The sequence below is a fragment of the Cervus elaphus genome, chromosome 21 (assembly GCF_910594005.1).
Source record: "Cervus elaphus chromosome 21, mCerEla1.1, whole genome shotgun sequence".
NCBI lineage: Eukaryota > Metazoa > Chordata > Mammalia > Artiodactyla > Cervidae > Cervus > Cervus elaphus.
In genome coordinates this window covers 14231203-14254961 of record NC_057835.1, presented here as the reverse complement: position 1 = coordinate 14254961, position 23759 = coordinate 14231203, and the positions used below count along the sequence as shown (strand labels likewise).

At 42.3% G+C, this 23759-nt stretch overlaps 1 protein-coding gene across 4 annotated transcripts in view; it reads right to left on the bottom strand.

The window, feature by feature from the left end:
* Positions 1-23759, bottom strand: part of ADCY8 (adenylate cyclase 8) — a 226972-nt gene that overhangs the window by 153599 nt on the left and 49614 nt on the right. For all 4 annotated transcript variants that reach the window (XM_043880380.1, XM_043880381.1, XM_043880382.1 and 1 more), the window contains exon 2: positions 23321-23470. In XM_043880380.1, the coding sequence (XP_043736315.1) occupies positions 23321-23470 (150 nt within the window). The remainder of the gene's footprint in view (positions 1-23320; positions 23471-23759) is intronic.

Below are 23759 nucleotides of genomic sequence, written 5' to 3'. Positions count from 1 at the left end.
TTAGAAAATAAAAGTCATAGCCTTGACTAGACGGACCTTTGTCTAGACAAAGTAATGTCTCTGCCTTTTTTTTTTAATTAAAAAAAAATTTTTTTTTCATTTATTTTTATTCTATGATGTTTCCAGTGGTCATGTATGGATGTCAGAGTTGGACTATGAAGAAAGTTGAGTGCCGAAGAATTAATGCTTTTGAACTGTGGTGTTGGAGAAGACTCTTGAGAGTCCCTTGGACCGCAAGGAGATCCAACCAGTCCATCCTAAAGGAGATCAGTCCTGGGTGTTCACTGGAAGGACTGATGTTGAAGCTGAAACTCTGATACTTTGGCCACCTGATGGGAAGAGCTGACTCATTTGAAAAGACCCTGATGCTGGGAAAGATTGAAGGTGGGAAGAGAAGGGGACGACAGAGGATGAGATGGTTGGATGGCATCACTGACTCAGTGGACACGAGTTTGGGTAAACTCTGGGAGGTGGTGATGGACAGGGAGGCCTGGTGCGCTGCAGTCCACGGGGTCACAAAGAGTCGGACATGACTGAGCGACTGAACTGAACTGAACCCTTTTGTTATTCTTTTCTTTATCAAATAAAATCATGCACACACACACACACACAAAAAGAAAATAAAATAAAAGGAAAATACGTCCTCGAGGTGTGAGGGCATGCCGACCCAAAAGATGTGAAGAGAAGAGAGAGAGAGAAAGAGAGACATGGAGAGTGTGCGCGCGTGTGCACACACACAGAGAGAGCGCCCCCTGGCCCTTTGGCTCCTCTTTTTGTTTTTTTCCTCCCCCTGGGCCTGCTCTATGTAAATTGGGCTAGCCAGGAGTGCTGTTTGTTCTACCTGAGGTCCTCACTCTGGTCCTCAGACCTTCCTTTGTTCTATTTTCACGGTCTTTTCCCTTTCTTGTCTTTTAGCCACTGCCATTCTGGACTCCTTTTTCCTATTATAACTACCTAATAATAACTATCAACTTTTAGGTTGCACAATCTTTTTCCAATCAACAAGGGACAGTTTTGTTAAACTGATCACTGGGTCTCAGAAGGGTGGATGGAGCGTGTAGAAGTCACGGGGCTCTTGGTTGAACTTCTTGAGGAACTATTGATTTTCTACCATTCTAGGAACTTGACAAACGTCTACTGAGTACTTGTTATTTTCTGGGCACCGTGCTGAGTGTTAGTAGATGGTGGTGAACCAAATGGATGAGAGCCCTACTATTGTGGGGCTTACATTCTAAAAAGGGATACAGACATTGAATACAACACACCCAAACATGCCCACACACGTTTATGTGTAACAAATGCCAAGAAGAACAGGTCATGATCAGAGAAAATGATGGCTGATGACATAATCCAAATTGGGGGTCAGGAATGACCTTCCTGAGGAGCTGATAGGTAAATGAATTTTTGAAAGTTTGAAATGAGCCAGCCTTGTGTAGTGTGAGAAGAGAGCCCCAGGAAGAGGAAACAGCAAGTGCAAATGTCCTGAGGCAAATGAAGAGTAATGGTGTGGGTGGAGGGTGGTAAGAGAGGAGTGTGGTGATATGCAACGAGGTTGGAGGTGTAGATAAATGTGTCAGGCCTGCCTAAGATGTTAGCATTTTATTCCATTAAAACCGGAAGCCACTGCATGATACTATGCAGAGGAGTGACATCAGCTGATATTTTAAAAGAACATCCTTGGCTGTGGTTTGGAGAATGAATCATCAGAAGGGGCCAAGTGTGCGGGCAGGGAGACCAGGTGAGAGGTGATGGGGGGATACGGTCTATAGGACTGGCAACCAGAGGGATGGCAGGAGAGAAAGAGGGTGTAACCATGGTGATAGCTGGGTTTTTGAGTTTGGTTAATGGGAAGCATGTGCTATGTTCACTGAAACAGGGAACATGGGAGAGGAATCAGGCTCAGAAGACATCAACTCTTCCTCGAGAGGAAAGGAAACCAGACATATCGCCTGAAAGTAGGAACCCAACACTTGTCAGAAAAATGTTTTACCATGTGATCAACACGGTAGATAAAAACAAAATAACCCATTAACTAGCAACATGAACTAAATCCTAAAAGGATCTTGTGCTGTGGGAACTAGGCAAGAATCTGCTTCTTTCCTTTTCTATAATTTGCTCTAGTATGGATAGGAGTTTAAGACAGATACATTTTATTATTATTATTAATTTTCAAAATTTAAGTATAGCTGATTGACAGTGCTAATTGTGCGTTAATTTCTGCTGTCCAGCAAAGTGATTCAGCATCACACACATACACACATATATACATGCATTCTCTTTAAATGTTCTTTTCCATTGTGGTTTTTCATAGGATATTGAATATAGTTCTCCGTCCAAACAGTAGGACCTGGCTGTTTATCCATTCAACCTATAACAGCTTACATCTGCTGACACCAACCACCCACTCAATGCCTCCCCCAACCCCTCCCCCAAGACAGGTGCATTTTAATCATCATAGTTTCTCATATCTTCATAGATACTTATGGATCCTAAGCATTTTCACCATTCATTCTTTCATTTGTTCCTCACAAAACCCTGAAAAGCAGCAGGCACAAATAATTAACTTCACTTAACTGAGAGACTGAATCAAATCAAATTGCTTGCATGACCTGAACAGTTACCACATGGCAAAGCCAGGACGCAATCCTTTACTACGCTTTTCCTGGATGGGATTCTTGGTGAGATGGGAAAAGCCCCAGGTTCTGAGTCTGACTGGAGTTCAGGTCCTGCCTTCATCCCTCAATAATAAGGTAGCACTAGGTGAACTACATCCTCTCTCTGAGACTTAGTTCCCTGATTTGGCAAATAGTGACAATATCACCTACTTCACAAGGCTGCAATGAAAATTCAATGAAATAAAATACGTGCGGGGCCCGGAGTTAATTCCCTCCTGCTTCCTCTCTGCTCTATTCAACCCTGCTCTCATGTGAAGGGCTTTGTCAATGAAGTGTCCACAGAGCTTTACATGATGAGGTTTTTCCCCTTGGGAAAGCTGTCCCACTGTGGGGCTGAGAAGCCTGCTTCCTGCAAACGCCCCTGCCTGATGTCCATTTCATGCTTATTATGCTGTCTGTCAATTTCCAGGTACTTGTGATCCAGTTCAGGTAATCGCTGCTGGATGGGAGTCATTCCTCATCATGGCTTTGAGGGGCACTCAAAGCCTCAAAACTGTAGGTACTAAAGAAATACTTCCTAAACAAATGAGTGAACAGAGAGAGGGCAGAGACTGTGTTCAGCTCATGACTGCATCTCCTTCCATGGCCATCACAGTCCCTGGCACAGGATAATTAATTATTAAATAGATTCTTTAAGTGGCAGTGTACATTCATTCTTCAAGTATGGCATAGATGCTTTGTGGGAGACTTTTATTTTTTTAGAAAACATTTTAATTTCAATGTGTTCCCAGATGGCTAAAAAATTTAAACTTCTTACAAATTATCATACACAAGAGCTTTTTCTGACTAAACCATTTCATGTTTTATTTTCTGACTATTAGTTCTGGGACACTGGTGAACAGAACAACAGATATTATTTAGGAGGTAGATGCACCTTGTTTGCAAACAGAAATAGATTTTTTGTTTGTTTGTTTGCTTTGTTTTACAATCCCAGAAACACAAGGATTTAACATTAAATACCTTTTAATAATCAAAAGGGAATAATCATAACATTGTCCCCATTAATTCTGAAGATATATTTCATAAAATTCAACATCTTTATGGGAGATTTTCAAAATAAAGTTTTAATAGCGAAATTCTCCAGCACTCAGGTTTGCCAGCCTCTGGTTAGTCTGGCTGCTGCCAACTGCCCCAGTTCCCCACCCTGTAAGGCATTTTCTTCCAGATGATGGGAAATTGCCTGGAGTCTGCTTATAAAAGCTCATTTTCAACACTTTTAGTTCCCTCCGATTTGCTAGCTGCTTGAGAAACATCATTCAAATCCCCTGAAAACACAGCCTGAAAGAAAAATGGGAAAGTTTGCCCCTTAATACAATTCCCAAGTCTTACTGAGGCAGAATATCAGATTTTCCGGCTTTGGAGATCAGAGGTACAAGACTCTCTCCTGTAGCCAGACTGTGGCCCAGGGTGGCCTTTGTACTCACATTCTGCACATCTTTCTCTCCCCGGGTTTTTCCCATTTGTATGAAAAGGGACCCCAGGTGGATTTCAAGGGCCTCAGTGGCTCCTGCCTGGACTTGCCTCTCATCTAACTGGCTCTATTCCAGTCATCAAAATGGCTTCATGGGCATCTACTGCTACAGTGCATCCTGAGGGGAAGTCAAGGTGAAAACAATGAGGGAGTCAGCATCCTCATTTTATGCAAATACTTGTCCTGGAGAAGAGAAAGAAACTAGGGCAGTCCTCTGAGGCAGGCAGTACTTCCAAGCTTGCAAGCACCCATGCTTCTGAATGGCTTTGGGAAGAACTCACCATTTAGACCCTCGCAAACCGGAGACCTCCCAATACTCTCTGTACCATAGGCCAAGCAAGGTCAACTGCAGTATAGGTCCAGGCTCTGGCAAGAGGCTTATCCTGGGGTTATAGATAATATCTTTTCAAAAAAATGTTTATTTACTTGGTTGCACTGTGTCTTAGCTGCAGCATGTGGGATCATTAGTGGCAGCAGGCAAATTCCTAGTCAAGGTGTGTGAACTCCTAGTTGCAGCATGAGGGATCCAACTCCCTGACTAGGGATTGAACTCAGGGACCCTGTGTTGGGAGCTTGGAGTCCCAGCCACTGGCCCACCAGAGAAGTCCCCAATAATATCTTATTTTAAAGTGATCGCTCATTGTGTAGCAAGCCAAGTGGTTTGCATTCAGTATCTAATCAAAACCTCACAGTAACCATGCATGCATGCTAAGCTGCTTCAGTTGTGTCCAACTCTTTGTGACCCCATGTACCACGGCCCATAACGCGCCTCTGTCCATGGGATTCTCCAGGCAAGAATATTGGAGTGGGTTGCCATGCTCTCCTTCAGGAGATTCTTCCTGACCCAGGAATTGAACTCATGTCTCTTAACATCTCTTGCATTTGCAGGTGGTCCCTTTACCCCCAGAGCCACTGGGGAAGCCCATAGTAGTGTGAAATGGAGTATCTGCCCTCTTATCAGTAAGCAAGGATGTGACAGCCATCAGGGATTTCCGACCTCCAAATGTGCATCTCTGAGCCCAGAGAGAGCCCAGAGGGAGAACAATGCTTTTGATCCAGTTTCTTCGTCCTCCCTACAGTGAACGAGGACCTAGGGATGTAAAAAAACCAAGAAGCAGGATGCTGGCCCCAGACAGCTGAGATGCATATGAAAGGAATGATTTCAGTGAGCCCAGACACTTGCATTTTCCCATAAAAAAAAGAGCACTGAATTCCTTGATTTGAGATACCTGGTTTTCCTCAATTAACAATAACCTTTGATGTTCAGACTACTTGCCTTTTGCTGCCAACTTCTATCTAACCTGACTCCTCCCCACCCACCTCCTCGCCAACAGTTCTCTCAGGGTCACTTGAGATGCTGTCTCCCGGGCTTGAAGTCCTGAGAATTCCCACCAAATACAAAATAACTCTCAATTTCCAGGTTGTGACAAATTTTTTAGCTGACAGGAGGTTACTATTTTCACTGCATTTTATTAATACAAATAAGATGTTGAGATTTAAAGAATTTAAGCTAAATGAGGCAGTTCAGAGTCATGTACTTGGTAAGTGCATAGTGAAGATTCAAGCCCATTTCTTTTTCCTTTGAAACTTAGATTATAATTCATCCATTTATTCACTTGTTTCTCATGTCAAGGAGTAGGTGTTATGTGACAGGTGCAGGGCTGGGCATAGAGAATAGGCAGTAGACAAAACCAGACATGGTACTCGCCTTTGCAGAGGTAATATTCTAGTTCATGCTCATGGTTCAGGATCAGGATAAAGATTATGGTGTTAATGGGGTGATCATTATAACAGGGGAACTCCCTGGTGGTCCAGTGGTTAGGACTCTGCACTTTCAGTGCTGAGGGCCAAGGTTCAGTCCCCGGTCAGGGAACTACGATCCCACAGGCTGTGCAGAGCAACCAAATAAATAAATAAGTAAATAAAAGGATTAAGGTTGTTCTGCTTTTTATTATCACCATTCATTGGCCGTTTTAAACATTGTCAGCTATAAAATACCCCTCTTCACTCCCAAGACGATTGCTTAGCAGAGAACTTGGCATATAGGACACCTGTAGATCCGCCCATGATGTGGCAATGCACACCTTTGTCATTCATCTCACCCTGACTGAGGCTCAGCACATCCATGGTAACCTGTAGCTGAGGGTCTAGTCTGATGTATCAACCACTATAACATGATGAAATAAAAAGGAAGGCACTTTCTTTTGCCCTTTGGGAATGCAAACGATAAACCAAAGGCAATATGACACTTGGGGAGATGCTATGTTCTCCTAAAGGAATTTAGTCAAATGTGAGGAATAAAGAACACACTTGTTAGCCCAGAAGACATTAGGCACTAAACCGGCTGCTAAGTAGCCTCTCTTGAAAATCTCTCTTTTAAGTACTTCTTAAGGCTTGAGGATTTCAAAGTCTTTTCAGAGAACGCCAAAAGACTCTTTCCCACAAAGTTCACTACTTTTCTCAGACACAGGTAACACGATTAAGCATTGTGCTATTTTCAACAAAAAGATGTTGATATGTAGGTCAGAAATCACAATCAGAAGAACTAAATTTTTTTTGGCATGTGCTCACTAATTTTCTGATCTTGGACAAATTACTTAATGTCTCTGAATCTGAGTTTTCAGGTATAAAGTGGAAGGAAGTGTTAGTCACTCAGTTGTGTCCACCTCTTTGTGATCCTGTGGACTGTAGCCCACTAGGCTGCTCTGTCTATGGAAGGCTCCAGGCCAGAATACTGGAGTGGGTTGCCATTCTCTTCTCCAAAGGGTCTTCTTGACTCAGGGGTCAAACCCGGGACTCCTGCATTGCAGATCCTTTACCATCTGAGCCATCAGATGGAAGTAAGTACTAAAGAAGGTATAAAAGCAGGTACTAAATCTCATTCTGCCTACTTCGCAAAGAAGCTTTATTGAGGATGAGACATTCCAGCTGGATATTACAGCGTCTTAAAAAAAAAAAAGGGGGGGGCTTGCTGGACAGAATCAGAGGAAAACATTCAGGCAATGGGCAAAGATGTGGAGAAGAGATGGAAGGTGGCAAGCTTGTGGAAAAGTTCACCAGTGTGGTAGGTTCTTGGGGAAGAGGCACTGGTCAGAACTGAGACTTGAGAATTCCACTGGAAACAGTTTGGGATGGCCCTTGAATGCTAGAGCAGTTGGGAGAGTAGCAATGACATATACAAGCATCACTGACTCAATGGACATGAATTTGAGCCAACTCCCAGAGACAGTGGAAGACAGAGGAGAGTCCATGGGGTCACCAAGAGTCAGACAGGACTTAGCGACTGCACAACAGCAACAATGTGTGAAATAGATAGCAGGTGGAAATCTGCCGTATAATACAGACACGTCAGCTTGGTGCTCCGTGATGACTCAGAAGGGAAGGATGAGGAGGGCGGGAGAGAGGTTCAAGAGGGAGGGGATGTATGTGTACATAGAGCTGATTCGCTTTGTTGTACACAGGAACTAACACAACATTGAAAACCAATTATACTCCAATAAAAACAAAATCTGATCTTTAGCCCATAGGGGAAGAGAGAGCAGTACGTGATTTTTAAAACTGGGAGTTACAGTCAAAAAAGTAAGAAGGCCACAAACATCCTTTTCTGAATCAGAGACTGAAAAGTTAGTGTCTACATTTCCCCAAATCCTGCAATTCTGGATCTGATTAGGGTTTTGACAATTAGATGCTTTTCTGTAAGACTTAGAATTTGGAGGTTAGACAGAAGCTATTTTTCATCTACTTCTGTTTCTTTTTTTTTTTGTTGCTGGCAATCATGATTATGGAGATAATAGGATTTGAAATAGCAGCCTTCTGCTATCTACTCACAAGATTTGCAGCTGTTTGAAAGGTGGCCATTGTCCATATTTTTGCCACGGGGCCACTGAAAAGGTGGCACTGGTCTGGAACTAAGAGCTGTGGCAACAGGGGTTCCATAATCCTCGCTCTCCACAGCATGTGGGAAGCTAGTCCCCAAGGTTTAGAAAAGAAACATCAATGTCCCAAGAGAGAATTTAACCCACCTCCAAGGCCAAGGGACAAGAAAAGCCCTCTTGTTTAACTGTGGCAGGAAGGCATTTTATAATTCCATCGACACTCAAAAATCCTTTCTAAAATTCATCAGGGGACTTCCCTGGTGGTCCAGTGGTTAGGAATTCACCTTCCAATGCAGGGGATGTGGGCTCGATCCCTGGTCAGGGAGCTAAGAAGCCACATGCCAAAAAACTAAAATGTAAAACAGAAAGAATATTGTAACAGATTCAAGACTTTAAAAACAAAAAGTCCACGTTTTAAGAAAAATAAAATTTATCAGGACTTTAGAAATTAGATACGCCTTGCCCTGAAGTCCTCTTGACTATATATTTGCAAATGACACGCACCTCATGTCACTCTGATATTCTATTACACACCAAAAGAGCATGCCTATTTGCCTCTATTTGACTATTCAGTTCAATTTCCTTCAATAAACAGGGTCATGCCTGAAGTGTTCCTAGAAGCTGAATAGACTCCAGCCCCAGAGAATGCACAGCCAGTGGGGAATCCAGATAGGGGAACACTTCAAGGCTCATTTCAGTAAGCGCCATCAGAGAGGCAGGAACCTGGCCCTCTGGGGACACTAGGAGTGACCCAGAGGAGTGGTGGGAGCGTGGGGTCTGATGGTCCCTGTCCCTCAGTCACACCAGGACATTAATTTCAAATAATTCTCTAAATAATTTCATGAAGGGAGTTGGAGTATGACCAATTTAACAGACGGGAAAACCAAGGGAGCTACAGTCTTTGCCGAAGCTTATGCAGTCAATAAAGTGCAAAATTGGAACTTAAACCAAGTCTTTCTAAGTCTCAGAATCGATTAAGTTGCCTATGAACATAGTAGGAGTTGTCCAAAAAATAAATTTTCCAGTGAAATTCTAACACCGAAAAAGTAAAAAATCACAGAGAGGCTTGTCTTTGGAGAACCCTGCGTGACATTTCCCTCGATTCTGATAAACTCCTTTCAGACCACGGTCACTTCAAAATCTGTTATAAAAGCATGCTATCATAGGTGCTGAGAAGCAATGTATAAAAGCTACCAAATGTTGTTTCAATTAACTGGCTACAGAAACATATACCTTTTGGACAACTGCAAACCCTCCTGTGGAAAAAACTTCTAGTGATATGGGGTGTTTTTTGGTTGGTTTTTGGCTTTTGTTTTCCAAGAATATTTGGACAGATGTGGCAGAGCACATACATTTCCAAACTAGCATCCATATCCTTGGATGGGAACCACTTGGGTATCTGCAAAATGAAGACTTCAGTCTTGAAGGTGAGGTGGGGAGAGAATTTTCCATTGATTCCAAGTGGGCTGATCCAGGCTTGTGGGTCCTGAGACTCCAAAAAGTTGAAGGGATCCTATTTAAGATAAACACCACAAGGCTTTCCCTGGTGGCTCAGCAGTCAAGAATCCGTTTGCCAATGCAGGAGACACAGTTCTATCCCCGATCCAAGAAGATCCCGCATACCTCGGAGCAACTAAGCCCATGTACCGCGAATATTGAGCCTGTGCTATAAAGCCCGGGAGCCACAACTACTAAAGCCCTTGCACCCTAGAGCCCAAACTTCACAAGAAAGGTTACCGCAATGAGAAGCGGTCATACCACAAATAGAGTAGCCTCCACTCACTGCAACTAGAGAGAACTTCGTTCAGCAACAAAGATCCAGCACAGCCAAAAGTAAAATGAATAAAATTAATTTTTTTAAATGGCTGACATTTACCCAATACATTAAAAAAAAGAAAAACATCACAAATTGTAACTGCAAACTTCAGAGGACCCCTTAGAGGGCCTTAGAACGGCCTTATAAGCGAGGAACCCTAAAGCTTAAACTTTATCATTATCACCAAAAGTCTGCTTCTGAGCAGTCAAACCATCTTTCTTTATTATAAATGTTGGACGATGCCAACACTTTGGAGCCTGTGGCTGCATGTGAACAAATAAAACACAGTATCGCCTAGCTCAAGTATTAATATGCAGCTGTTGCCATAGATACCTGATTAAAACTATGCCACACATGTGTTTTAGAAGGTTATTTGAATACTGTCTCTGATGCAGTGAATTCTTAGTTTCTAATTCAATTGTTATGATTATGGTACCTTTTTTAGATTATTACAGATGTTTTATAACACTCATCCACTGAAATTTTAAAAACATCAACTTTGTGTTTTATCTTGATAGAGAGCAGAGCTTTTCAAGTTTATTCAAGAACATGCGTACATGCTCAGTCACGCAGTTGTGTCCAACTCTTTGTGACCCTATGGACTGTTGCCCACCAGAATCCTCTGTCCATGGGATTCTCCAGGCACTGGAGTAGGTTGCCATGCCCTCCACCAGGGGATCTTCCCAACCCAGGGATGGAACCCACATCTCTTGAGTCTCCTGCATTGGCAGTGGATTTTTTTTTTACCACCGAGCCACCGGGGAAGCCTCTTATTCAAAAACATCATACTTTAATAGCAATTGGGACAGAAAGCTTCAGAGGTTGAAAGTTGGATGAAAATTCAAATAAGGAGCCTCCTGCTGGCATCATTATCAGGAGCTTCTATGTCCTCTTCAGTGACATTTTAAAAATAATACAAAAGAATAACTTACATCCGTAGTGTGTGTATAGTTAAAAATTACTTTCACATGTACTTGTCCACTGAGTGGTCAAAAGAATCTTGAAAGTAGAAGTTAGTAAAATGATTTTCAGTTCAGTCGCTCAGTCGTGTCCAACTCTTTGCAACCCTGTGAACGCAGCACACCAGGCCTCCCTGTCCATCACCAGCTCCCGGAGTCCACCCAAACCCATATCCATCAAGTTGGTGATGCCATCCAACCATCTCATCCTCTGTCGTCCCCTTCTCCTCCTGCCCTCAATCTTTCCCAGCATCAGGGTCTTTTCCAATGAGTCAGCTCTTCACATGAGGTCTTCAAAGTATTGGAGTTTCAGCTTCAACACCAGTCCTTCCAATGAACACCCAGGACTGATCTCCTTTAGGATGGACTGGTTGGATCTCCTTGCAGTCCAAGAGACTCTCAAGAGTCTTCTCCAACACCACAGTTCAAAAGTATCAATTCTTTGGCACTCAGCTTCCTTTATAGTCCAACTCTCACATCCATACATGACCACTGGAAAAACCATAGCCTTCACTAGACGGACCTTTGTTGGCAAAGTAATGTCTCTGCTTTTTAATATGCTGTCCAGGCTGGTCCTAACTTTCCTTCCAAGGAGTAAACATCTTTTAATTTCATGGCTGCAGTCACCATCTGCAGTGATTTTGAAGCCCCCAAAAATAAAGTCTTACATTGTTTCCACTGTTTCTCCATCTATTTACCATGAAGTGATGGGACCAGATGCCATGATCTTAGTTTTCTGAATGTTGAGCTTTCAGCCAACTTTTTCACTCTCCTCTTTCACTTTCATCAAGAGGCTCTTTAGTTCTTCTTCACTTTCTGCCATAAGGGTGGTGTCATCTGCATATCTGAGGTTATTGATATTTCTCCCGGCAATCTTGATTCCAGCTTGCGCTTCCTCCAGCCCAGCGTTTCTCATGATGCACTCTTCTCATGATGCACTCTGCCTATAAGTTAAATAAGCAGGGTGACAATATATAGCCTAGATGTAGTCCTTTTCCTATTTGGAACCAGTCTGTTGTTCCATGCCCAGTTCTAACTGTTGCTTCCTGACCTGCATACAGATTTCTCAGGAGGCAGGTCAGGTGGTCTGGTATTCCCATCTCTTTCAGAATTTTCCACAGTTTATCGTGATCCACAGAGTCAAAGGTTTTGGCATAGTCAATAAAGCAGAAATACATGTTTTTCTGGAACTCTCTTGCTTTTTTGATGACTCAGCAGATGTTGGCAATTTGATCTCTGGTTCCTCTGCCTTTTCTAAAACCAGCTTGAACATCTGGAAGTTCACAGTTCACGTATTGCTGAAGCCTGGCTTGGAGAATGTTCAGCATCACTTTACTAGTGTGTGAGATGAGTGCAATTGTGCGGTAGTTTGAGCATTCTTTGGGATTGCCTTTCTTTGGGATTGGAATGAAAACTGACCTTTTTCCAGTCCTGTGGCCACTGCTGAGTTTTCCAAATTTGCTGGCATATTGAGTGCAGCACTTTCACAGCATCATCTTTCAGGATTTGAAATAGCTCAACTGGAATTCCATCACCTCCACTAGCTTTGTTGGTAGTGATGCTTCCTAAGGCCCACTTGACTTCACGTTTCAGGATGTCTGGCTCTAGGTGAGTGATCACACCATCATGATTATCTGGGTCGTGAAGATATCTGGGTCGTGGAAATGATTTTACCAGTGAAGAAACTGAGGCTAAAAGAATTTGTTCAAGGCTAGCCTATCTATTAATGCAGGGCATCAAGTCACATATCCTCTTTCTGCTGTGTCTCAAAAAACCATGAGTCTCAAGGCCAGAGCTCCAAAAAAGGAACAAAATCAAAGGTTGGAGAGCACGACATGAGAGAGGCGGTATGGCTGGTGGCCCCTGAGCGTCCACACCTCCACAAACATAGAAACTGCTTAGGTCAGATGTGGGCACATGGTCTCTATAACCCAGTCTTCAGACCCTTTAACTGGCTAAAGAGTTGAATCATTACTTTTCACTTTGATGTTTAACTCTGAACTCATGTCAATTTTCTGCTCCCGAGAAGAGCAATTATCAAACATTTCTCATTTACATTTGAAAAGCAAGAAATATCATAACTACCATCAGAGCTTGCATGGAAAATACATGCAATACTCATTCATTCATTAGTTCTTTCTTTTATTATTTCAGCAGAGAAATATTGGCAGGCATCCCCTACAACATAAGGTGTAATTCAATTGTCTTTAGTTTTCTTAACTTCTCACACTCCAAACATCTCAATCAGTTTCTCCCTATATTTATTTAAAATCAATTCAGTCTCTAGTAGACTGGGGACTTTATTTTCTGTGGAATGGATTCGTTCAATGAATAAAGTACATGCTTAAGAAAGAGTAGCAATTATATCAACAACCTTACTACGAACAATAGATTTTACTGGGCACTTATGAACCGTCAGGCTCTGTATATGAATTGTTTCATTTGATCCTCACAACTCACAACGTAGAAATATTTCTTCCTGCTATTACACAGATGTGAAAACTGAGGCACAGAAATGTTACATAGTTGTCCCAAGGTCACAGAGCTAGTAAATGGCAGTGCCTGGGTGTGAACATGGGCATGTGGATGTAACTGGGTTTACTCTTTTCATGAGTGCAATGGATCACCTGGGGCTGTCTCTCAAGTCACAATCTTTTTCACACTTTGTATGATCTATTGTGGAGTATCATCCACTACCTATTTATGCATTTGACAAGCTGTTATTTAGCAAACATGCACTAAGGAATGAGTTAGTGGCAGGCATTGTGCTCGTGCAGAGCAGTGGATAAGCTTCACTTCTGCCTTCTCCATGCATGCAGTCTGGATGACAGAGAGACCAAAAATGACTGCAATAAAATATTAATGACATTATGATAAAAGCCAGCACAGGGCACCACCTGTCACCTGCAATATCAGGATAGCAGATGTGAAAAATGAAATGCTTTGAGCTGTTGGAGAGTCAGGAGGTGTAAAGATGAAGTATTTACACCCCTGTGATTAACAAAGGATGAGGCTCCAGCTTGTGAGCTAAACCACAAACTCTTCTGGACAACGGGGATGAAGAAAGAATAGTTGATGGAGTGTAGACTTCGACAGGAACACCCACTGTGGGATGTGAAAACCTCTGCAGAATCTAGCTCCCAACTGACTAGAGGGGAAGGGAAATTATTCTTTGATATTTTTCAACAATGTGCTCCTGTTTGGGGAAGGGACCTCATGGGAAATGCTCCTTAATTCAATCATGATTTTATTCATTTGATACAATGTTACCTTCTGAATGTCTAATACCAAGTAAGATATTAGGGTGGGGGGTAATGGAACATGAGTTTTCCTGGATCAAGAAGCTTGTAATCCAGTATCAAGATGTAAGACATGCCATATAAGACAAGATGCAAGGTTCCAAACTTACCAAATTCCAGCGTATTCTGAAAAATTGTATCTAAAGATTTTACTTTTATTTCTGGCACCTAACTCAGGGCTTGGTCTACATTTCATAATATACTAATGTGATTACTATTGTTAACACATTTGTTACCATTATGAAAATTCTGAAGAGGGTTCTGAAAAAAAAGTGATCAAAATGCAAGTGGAATTTTGATTGGATTTTGATAACTGAAGTCCTAAACAGTGAAAGGAAATCAGCCAAGTGTACCAAATAGCCCCTGGATCAAGCTGTGCCTGAAGCCTAATGCTGGTTTGGGAGGAGTGTACACCTTGTAAAATAATCTTTTGCGGTTGTTATTGGTTTTTTTCACTCAGTGGGCAGACTGGTACAGAGTGGGGGCTTTTGGAACAGTTAAGAGGAGAAGGGAGAGCACAGAAACCCCATGTGAGAAAAGCAAAGGGAACTGCCCCCAAACCCTACACTACTCTTGTCCTCCTGGAGTCCATCATGGGCAGCAGGAGCTCTCACTGAGGTTTCATTGGAAACTCCACTAGTTTCCCTCCACTAGACACTTTTAGACCTTGTCTACCTGCTTTAGACAGTGTTATATAGACAGTGTCTACCTCCACTAGACACTCCACTAGACACTGAGCAGAATCACTATTTCTCTTCCCTACTTAATTCATTGGATTCCCCCAAGTCTCGCTCTTTATTCCCATTGATTACACTATAGTCTTGGTGAGACACTGGTGCACACACCCCTAGATATTCAGTAACATGAGGCAACGCATTCTTCTTACTGCCAAGGCCAAAATTAGTTGGAGAATCTCCAGTGAGGAAGAGAGGGCAAGAGAGTGAGGGCAGGGCCTGGACTGATGCTGGCCTGAGATGGGGAGGACTGAATATGTTAGCTCTTAGCATCACTGTTGCACAAAAGTGTGTTAAAGTTGAATGGTTGGGTGCAGGAGAGAGACAAGGAAGAGGGAAGCGCTGGATAAGCCAGGGTGATGAATACAGACTTTTACCTGACCATGATGGACAGCAAGTGAAGGGTTTTAAGCATGGGAATGAAACCTTTAGGTTGTTCCAGAGGCTTCCTCTGGAAGAGTCACCGCACTGCTACTGTCCTCTATAGTTTTCTGGTGGTATAGCATCTGGTCTTGTGCATAGGATTTGTGTCTAGACAGACTGAGGTTCAAGTCCCAGGTCAACCACTTATGAACACTATGAACTTCTCCAAACCTCTGTCTACTGGAGATCATTTTAGTTCCTACTTCACTGGCAGGTAGTGAGTGTTTAGCATGGTGTCTGAATGACACAATGATTGTGCATAGAGGTGGCATGTCCAGGAGATTTCACTAAACACATGGCATAATAGTTGGTGTATGTGCTCTGGAGTAAGACTGTCTAGGTTGCAATACCAGCTGTGCAACTTATTAGATATTGTGTGTGTGTGCGTTTGCAGTCACTCAGTCATGCTCAACTCTTTGCAGCCCTACGGGGGACAAACCCCTGAGGGACTGTAGCCCCCCAGGATCCTCTCTCCATGGATTCTCTAGGCAAGAATACTGGAGTGAGTTGTCATTCCCTTCTCCAGGGGATCTTCCCAACCCGGGGACTGAACCTGCGTCTCCTGCGGCACTCGGATTCTTTAACACTGAACCACCTGGGAAGCCTGGCTATTATATATAACCTTTCTGTTTATTGGTTTCCTCATATATAAAATGGAAGTTAAAATACCACCCACCTCATAGAGTTGCTCTGAGGATTATAATAAAGTAGTATATGTAAAGTGTATAGTATAACAATTAGCATATAGTAGATGCTATATATGGGCTGCGTGTGTGTGCTCAGTGGTGTCCGACTCTTTGCGACCCCATGGACTGTAGCCCACCAGGCTCCTCTGTCCATGGGGATTCTCCAGACAAGAATACTGGAGTGGGTTGCCATGCCCTCCTCCAGGGGATCTTCCCAACCCAGGGACTGAACCCAGGTCTCCCGCACTGCAGGCACATTCTTTACCATCTAAGCCACTAGGGAAGGCCAAGAATACTGGAGAGGGTAGCCTACCCTTTCTCCAGGGGAACTTCCCAACCAGGGTCTCCTGCATTGCAGGCGGATTCTTTACCAGCTGAGCTACCCAGGAAGGCCCATCCTAATGCAGTGTAAATTCATCTTTGATCACACTTGCAAAGGCCCTCCTCCCAAATAAGGAGGTCTTGTCTAGTCCACCTCCCATGTCTGCCTCATCAGTTATGATGTATCTTTACCTAGAGGCAGTAGCATGCTTTTCCAAATTTGTTTATGTCAGCTGTATTTGAAATTGTTAAAACTGTAATTAAATATAGCACAAACAACAGAATATGAGTATAAGAAGAAAGCAAGCTTCTGTTTATGTGAAAAGTTGAATGCTTCAGAATTCCTCAGTGCCCTTCTTAAAAAGGCTTTTGAATTAGGTGTGGGTATGAAATTTGCAAAAGACTGGAAATAAAGTAAATTTGAGAATGGTTCTATCCTCAAGATTGCTCTAAAAATATTTTTAAATTATCTGCTCTCTTTTATTGTTAATACATTTTGAGTGCAGTTTGTATAAAATAGAGGGTATAGAATTCCTGTCAGTGGACATATACTCACATCCAGATGAAATAAATTATTTTAGGCATGGATCTTTATTTTTCTAAAATATATATATATATATATTTTTTTTTTCTTTTCTTTTCCCCTCATCTAGTCTACTACTATTTTTGAAAAGTGCCTTTAACTATAACCAGGCTAAAAAATCCTACCTTCCTTCCAGCATAGTACAATTAGGTTGTGTGAAGTCTCCAATTTCAATTTCCTTTAGCCAAAATTCCCCCAACGAATTTATGAGATAAAAGGGCCCCACAGGGCTGTTGGTCTGCTCTTCAGCCTCTCCTGGCTAGATCAGAGGTGTTGAGGGCAAGGACGGTGAGGGATTTCTTCTTTGTGAACTGCCTCTGGAAATGTTAATTGTATGCAAATTAGTGCAGGATTATGGCCTCTCTTTGAATCAGGGGAAGTATTTAAAATCTGTACCTACACAGGGATGACAGATAGAACACAAACAAGAAGAAACACTGTAGGTACTATGATCAGAGTGTGCTCTGCTCAAAATAGGTCCAGGTGGTCCTATAGGTTCAAGGACCAACTATGATGCCCAACTGCCATCTCTATTACTTGATTTCTTCACAGCAACCTTGAGATAACAGGGATTGTCATTTTTGACAGATAAAGGATCCAACATTTGGAGATTTAAGTGGTGCCCTCAAGGTCACCCAGGCATAGAGTTGGAAAACGTGAAAGTGAAGTCACTCAGTGGTGTCTGACTCTTTGCGACCCCATGGACTGTAGCCTACCAGGCTCCCTGGTCCATGAGATTTTCCAGGCAAGAGTACTGGAGTTGGAATTAGCAATCAAATCCAGGTTTGTCCTTCTTCAAAGCTTTTCCTCTTTTTGCTGTGCCAGAAGATCCAAACCATGTGCTAGAAAGATGGCAAAGAACTAGGCAGCCAGGTGGTTGCCAGAGGTGCAAGGGGGTAAACACAAGACCCTTGAGTGAAGTCAGCTGTTACAGGAGGGTCAAAGTTCATGAACATTTTGCGCTTCTGCTCACTGCGCAAAATCTTACTGACAGAGGCGATCACGGTGCTGACCCCAATACTGGGCAGAGTGGCAAGAACTCATGTTAAATAAAAATATCTAAGTGCCAAGGAGGAAGTAGTTCATGACTGCAAACAGTAAAAGAGGCTTTCTAAAGGGAAGACATCTCAGCATCGGTTTGAGGCGTTGGTGAGACTTTCACAAAAATAGCCCTAACATTTGTAGAGTTCCTTACAGTTGAAATAACGCTTTTTCAGGCATTATGTTATTTGTCTCTGGGAAAACACCCTGTGGGTTAGAGTAGGCATTATCATTTCTAATTGAGAGATGAGGAAATTTATGCACATGGTATTCTCCAGGCAAGAATACTGGAGTGGGTTGCCATGTCCTCCTCCGGGAGATCTTCCTGACTCAGGGACTGAACCTGCATCTCTTATGTCTCCTACAGGCGGGTTCTTTAACACCAGCACCACCTGGGAAGCCCAGGATAGCACATGGGTGGTCTTAATGTAAGAGCTGGAGAAGAACATAAAAGGCTTTTCTGGAGCATAATAAGAGTCATCTAACTGGAGAAAAAAACAAACATATTTTTGAGATTCCAGGTCCATTTTGAGTCTTCCTTGAATGAATGGAAGAATGTCAAGGCTCTGCCTTACTAGTTAGCAATTCTCTACAGTTTCAAAAATACTCTCCTAGATCCCAGTGGGCACCAACATGCACCTAAACAACCAACTCAAAACTCAATAAGAAACCCAAATTTCTCACCCAATCTATCACCCAAACCATTCGCTTATACCAATATTATCTAACAAAGATGTTTCAGTTAAACAGAATTGTTTTAATACAGCTAAAACATCTGCTGCATTTTATAATAACCTCCCTGCTGTTGCAGCATATGGCAGCATCAGACTACTTTATTCCAGGGCCTTCAGAGCTTCTGAGACACCTCAAAATGCCATATCATCATAAGTAGGTTCTGGCAACTCTCAAAGCTGAAAGAAAAACAATCAATTCATTTTAATATTTAAAATAAACATGGGCCATTTGGATCATTTGGGAAGAGAGGGGGGGATTACAAAAAATTATAATAATTAGAATCTGACTCCCCAAAGAGAGATTTCCTAAAATGTAGCTTCCAGATGGAAAATTCTGCATCAGGTCTGAACAAGAAACATTCTCAGCCTGCGCCAGTATCTTCTGAATTGGAAAAGAGTCCTCCTCCTACTTGACCACCTGATGCGAAGGGCCGACTCACTGGAAAAGACCGTGATGCTGGGAAAGATTGATGGCAGGAGGAGAAGGGAGCGGCCCAGGATGAGATGGTTGGATAGAATCACCGACTCAATGGGTATGAATTTGAGCAAGCTCCACGAGATAGTGGAGGACAGAGGAGACTGATGTCCTGTGTCCTCCACTATCTCCAGGAGTTTGCTCAAATTCATGCCTATTGAGTCTCAAAGAGTCGGACAAGACTTAGTGACTGAACAACAACCACAACCTCTTCCTACCAAGTTTTGAATGGGGGTCACAATGAGCACTGTCCCTTTACTTGTATACAGCAGAATTATGACAGCGTGACTCTCGTGGAGGCAGAAGTGAAGCCAGGAGCGGAAGTGAGGGTTCAGTACAACTCAATGAGATAAACGTGAATCAGAAGATCTTTTATCTCAGCCATCGTGCTGGATAAATACCAGAGAATCAGATGAATGATTCTTCAATTTAATGATTCTTTAGTCAGTTCTTACTGGCCATGGAAAGAAGGAAATGGAGACTTGTAAATGTTACAGAGTGTGAGAGATTCTATGAGAGAGTTGACTTTAAGACATGTTGGAGGCATAAGAGGAGCATTTCACCTCAACCCAGGGAGGTGAAAGCAAGCTTCATGGAAGGAGTGACGTGAAACAGAATATTCAGGGTAGAGATGTTACACTGAAATTAGCAAAAGGAATGTGGGCTTCCCGGGCTGAAAGAACCAAATGGTGTAGAGTAGAGAAACAACCGTTCAGGGAGCTGATGGCCATTTGGCTTCAGGTGTGAGGTGAGGAGGTGGAGAAGAATCCAAGGAGAGAGGAAAAGGGTTAGATCTTGGAGGAACTGTGGGGCCATGCATGGGGGTCTGGGTTTCATCTTGGGGGGAATGCTACCACTGAAGGGTTTTCCTGCAGAGAAGGGTGACATCAATGTCATTATCATTACAGCATTCTCTGTAATAGGCCTTGAGTGCATCCTCTGCCTTGGACTGAGAACTGTTCCTCCTTCATCTCACCACAACCCTGGAGAAAGGTAGAATCGTTATGACCATCTTGAACCAGTGAAGTTGCTCAGTCATGCCCAGCTCTTTGCGATCCCATGGACTGTAGCCTACCAGGCTCATCCATCCATGGAATTTTCATCTTACATGGAATGACCATCTTATACCCACAAAAATCAAGGTCTTTAGAGGAGGGGAGTTTGTCTGATTTCCCACAATCAGGAAACATAAGAAGTAGGATTGGAATCCAGATCTTTCAGACATTGACAACTGTGCTTTTGACCCCTATAGTGTGCTGGTCCTAAACTAGACTGGGCTTGGGGATGGAGAACAGCTTAGAGAAAGAAAAGCTGGAGCCCAAGAGACCAGACAGGTAAGCGATGCTTAGCATGCCCTGTATTTGTTACAACTGATGACAAAAATTGTTAAAAAAAAAAAAAAGACAAAGTCCTGTCACCCAGAAAACAGAGCCAACATCAGCTCAACTTCTTGAAGCCAATCATCTAAAATAAGAATGTCAACACTTGGGCCCATTCAGTAGTTTCTTCCTGCTATTGTGCCAGCTACTATGGAAAGGGACAGGGGCGCTATAAAGCTGAGAACCAACATCAAGGAACTTTGTTAAAAACCTAGTTTAGAAGAGAGCTTGAGAAAGAGTTTTAGCATTTTGCTGGTTTCTCCTGCCTGCTTGCTCTTGACCTTAAGAACAAGGGCTGCAACCTCAGGTTATCCAAGGAAAAAGCCTGATTTTCAGGACTCTGAGTCTCAAGGCTCAGAGCTCTTTCAAGTTCACCAAGATAGGAAGACGGTAAGCAAACATTTCAAATTCTGGGCCATCTCATTTGAAAGCCTTGCCTCCTCTGCCCATCTACCATTGAGGAAGTTCTCAGGGATAAAGGAAACCTGAGTGAGAGATCAATATCAGTGGAAAGAAACTTTAGCACTGAATGATTCAGAGCCAGTTAGCTTAGATACCACCATGCTGAGGGCAGGGGGTGGAGTGGGGTGAGGGGTGGAGGGGGGTGGAGTGGAGGGTGGGAGGTGGGAGGGGAAGGGGATGGTCAATATACCAGAAATTCTGATTATATCAGAAATTCTGATAAAGTATTTTATCAGAATTGCATACACAGGACTATAACAAACTCAGAGCATATTTCACTTAATCCTCAGAACAAAGAACCTTCCACCAAAAGAGCTTCTTCTCATGCTTCATCATAAAATAATGAAGCTGACTTACAGTTTTCTATTGTTTCATATGTGTCCCCTTATTGGAAGCAAACACAATGCTGAAGAAAAGATATTGGACCAAACAAGGAGGAGAAACCTAAGACCGAGAGTTAAGTGGTTAAGGTGGCCAACTAGGAAGTGATATGGCCGAGGTATGAATTCTACAGGACTCTCTTGGTCCCTTAGATGGTAAAGAATCTGCCTGCAATGCAGGAGACCTGAGTTCTATCCCTGGATCAGGAAGACCCCCTAGAGAAGGGAATGGCTACCCACCCCAGTATTCTAGTGAACTTTTCACTGCATTTGATTTGTCACTTGTTCTCACCTTTGGGTATTATTTTCTTCCTCCTATTATCAACTTAAGAAAAAATAAAGATTAGAGAGGATGGAGGAAGGTCTGTGCATCATGTCAGATTGTTATATCACAGCGACTCCAAGACAATGAACTTGAAGAATGGGAAAAGAAGAAAAGTCTTATGAGTACGATAAAGCAATCATTTTTGGTGTCTCCAATATTTCATAAACATTAAATAAAAGACTGAGTTTCCCAGACAACTTATCCACAATTGCAGTTCTGGCTGTGATAGTGCATCAAGAACAGTTGATAAATTATTAATCTGCAGCACTGTCTGAATTGGCATAGATCCCATGGAAAGAGTGGTGTGCCAGTCTAGCAACTGCTCTGTTTTACAGAGTAACATAATGTATACGTGTATATAACCTGGGAGATATCGTGTTTATTGCACAAAGTGATTTCTTTCTTAAAGCAATTTTTATAAATTATTTTACAGTGATGCTCAGGGCAACTACAATAAATCTGTTATGAGGTTCCATGGTTGTTTTAGACATCAACTTAGAATTGTCCTAATTCTAAATCCTATGAAATCCATGTAGGAGCTGGAAATTCAATAATTTTTCTGTGCTCCTGGCAATAACATACAGCACTGGGAGTTGCATTTTGTCAGATTGCACCTTATCTGTCAGCCTCATCCATTATCAAACAGACCTGGCTTTGCTTATTTCAAAGATCCATGTTTTACTGATGATTTGATGAGATTAAGATAAAAAAGGTTCCATTTTTGAAGCTATTTTCTTTATAATTTCCCAAACCATTATTGCACAAAGCTTAAAATAACAAGCATGTATCCACAGATGTGGCTTTTAAAAACAAAGCCTTGTATGGTAGAACTAATATATCTATTGAGCCTAGGAGTCCCAAGAGTATATAAACAGTTTGAGCATAAAATATGTTCATTCTATAACCAACTTTAACATATTCCTGTTATTTCTATTTGAACATTACTTTCAGAGGCAGCGATATGCATTAATTTTTATATGTGAAAAATTTAAATAGGAGAAAATCTTTATTTTTTAAAAGCTAATTTTATCTTTGAGAAACATATCATTTGAGGTCAAAACTATTTTTTAAATCCTTATAACACCCACCTAAACAAGATGTCCAAGGAATTCCTTTATTTTAACCAATTCCAGCTAAAACTCATGGTCTCCACTTTGGACCAAGCTGCTTTTCCTATTGCATCCCCTATCTTGGGACTGGTATCATGTTCCATAAAATTTATTATGTTCAATGATCTCTTCTGAAAATCAGGATGAGTTATTAGGAACTACACATGTACAAGATTTTTCCCTGAGCTTCCTATAATTTGAATTGCTATGTAGTGAAAATTTTATTTGAAATAACAATTTATAGTTTGAGAAAAGAAGAATTAAAGATGAGAATACGAATGGTTTTCAGAAACCATAGCCTTTTCCATAAACACAGATATCAGTGAAAAGCTTCAGGAAATCACTTTATATTTAGACTCAATTTATTTCTTATGTGGAACAATTGAGTGTGGAAACTAAGACCAATTCATTTTGACCTGAGAGTCTAACATAACTATTTCAGCCTCTGTAATCCCATGACACAGACTCTGAGGCAGCACTTGCAAGGCAGCATGTGTTTGGGGAGACAAAATCTCTATGGAATTCAGAGACTGGCTAAGTGATCACCAAGCACAAGGTCTTTTTGGTTGGTACCTGTCTTTGGTTTTCCGTCTCCAGGCGCAGCCTGGCCTCCACACACCTCCGTGTCTCCAGGAAGGCTTGGCGCTGGGCCCGGTCTGACAGGTAACTGATGAAGATTCCAGCTGTGTTCATACACATGAATAACACTGCCTGGGCCACAACCTAGAACAGAATTACAAACACAGCCTGGTCACAGGGTTAAAAGAAGAGCTGCCTCCAGGCAAAGAGAATAAGTAAATAAACAAAAACTTCCAAGGTAGGGCTTCCCTTGTGGCTCAATGGTAAAGAATCCACCTGCCAACGCAGGAGACATGGGTTTGACCCTTGGGTTGGGAATATCCCACATGCCTCGGGGCAACTAAGCTTGTGGGCCACAACTATTGAACCTGTGCCCTAGAGCCGGGGAGCCGCAACTACTGAAGCCTGTGTGCCTAGAGCCTGTGCTCTGCAC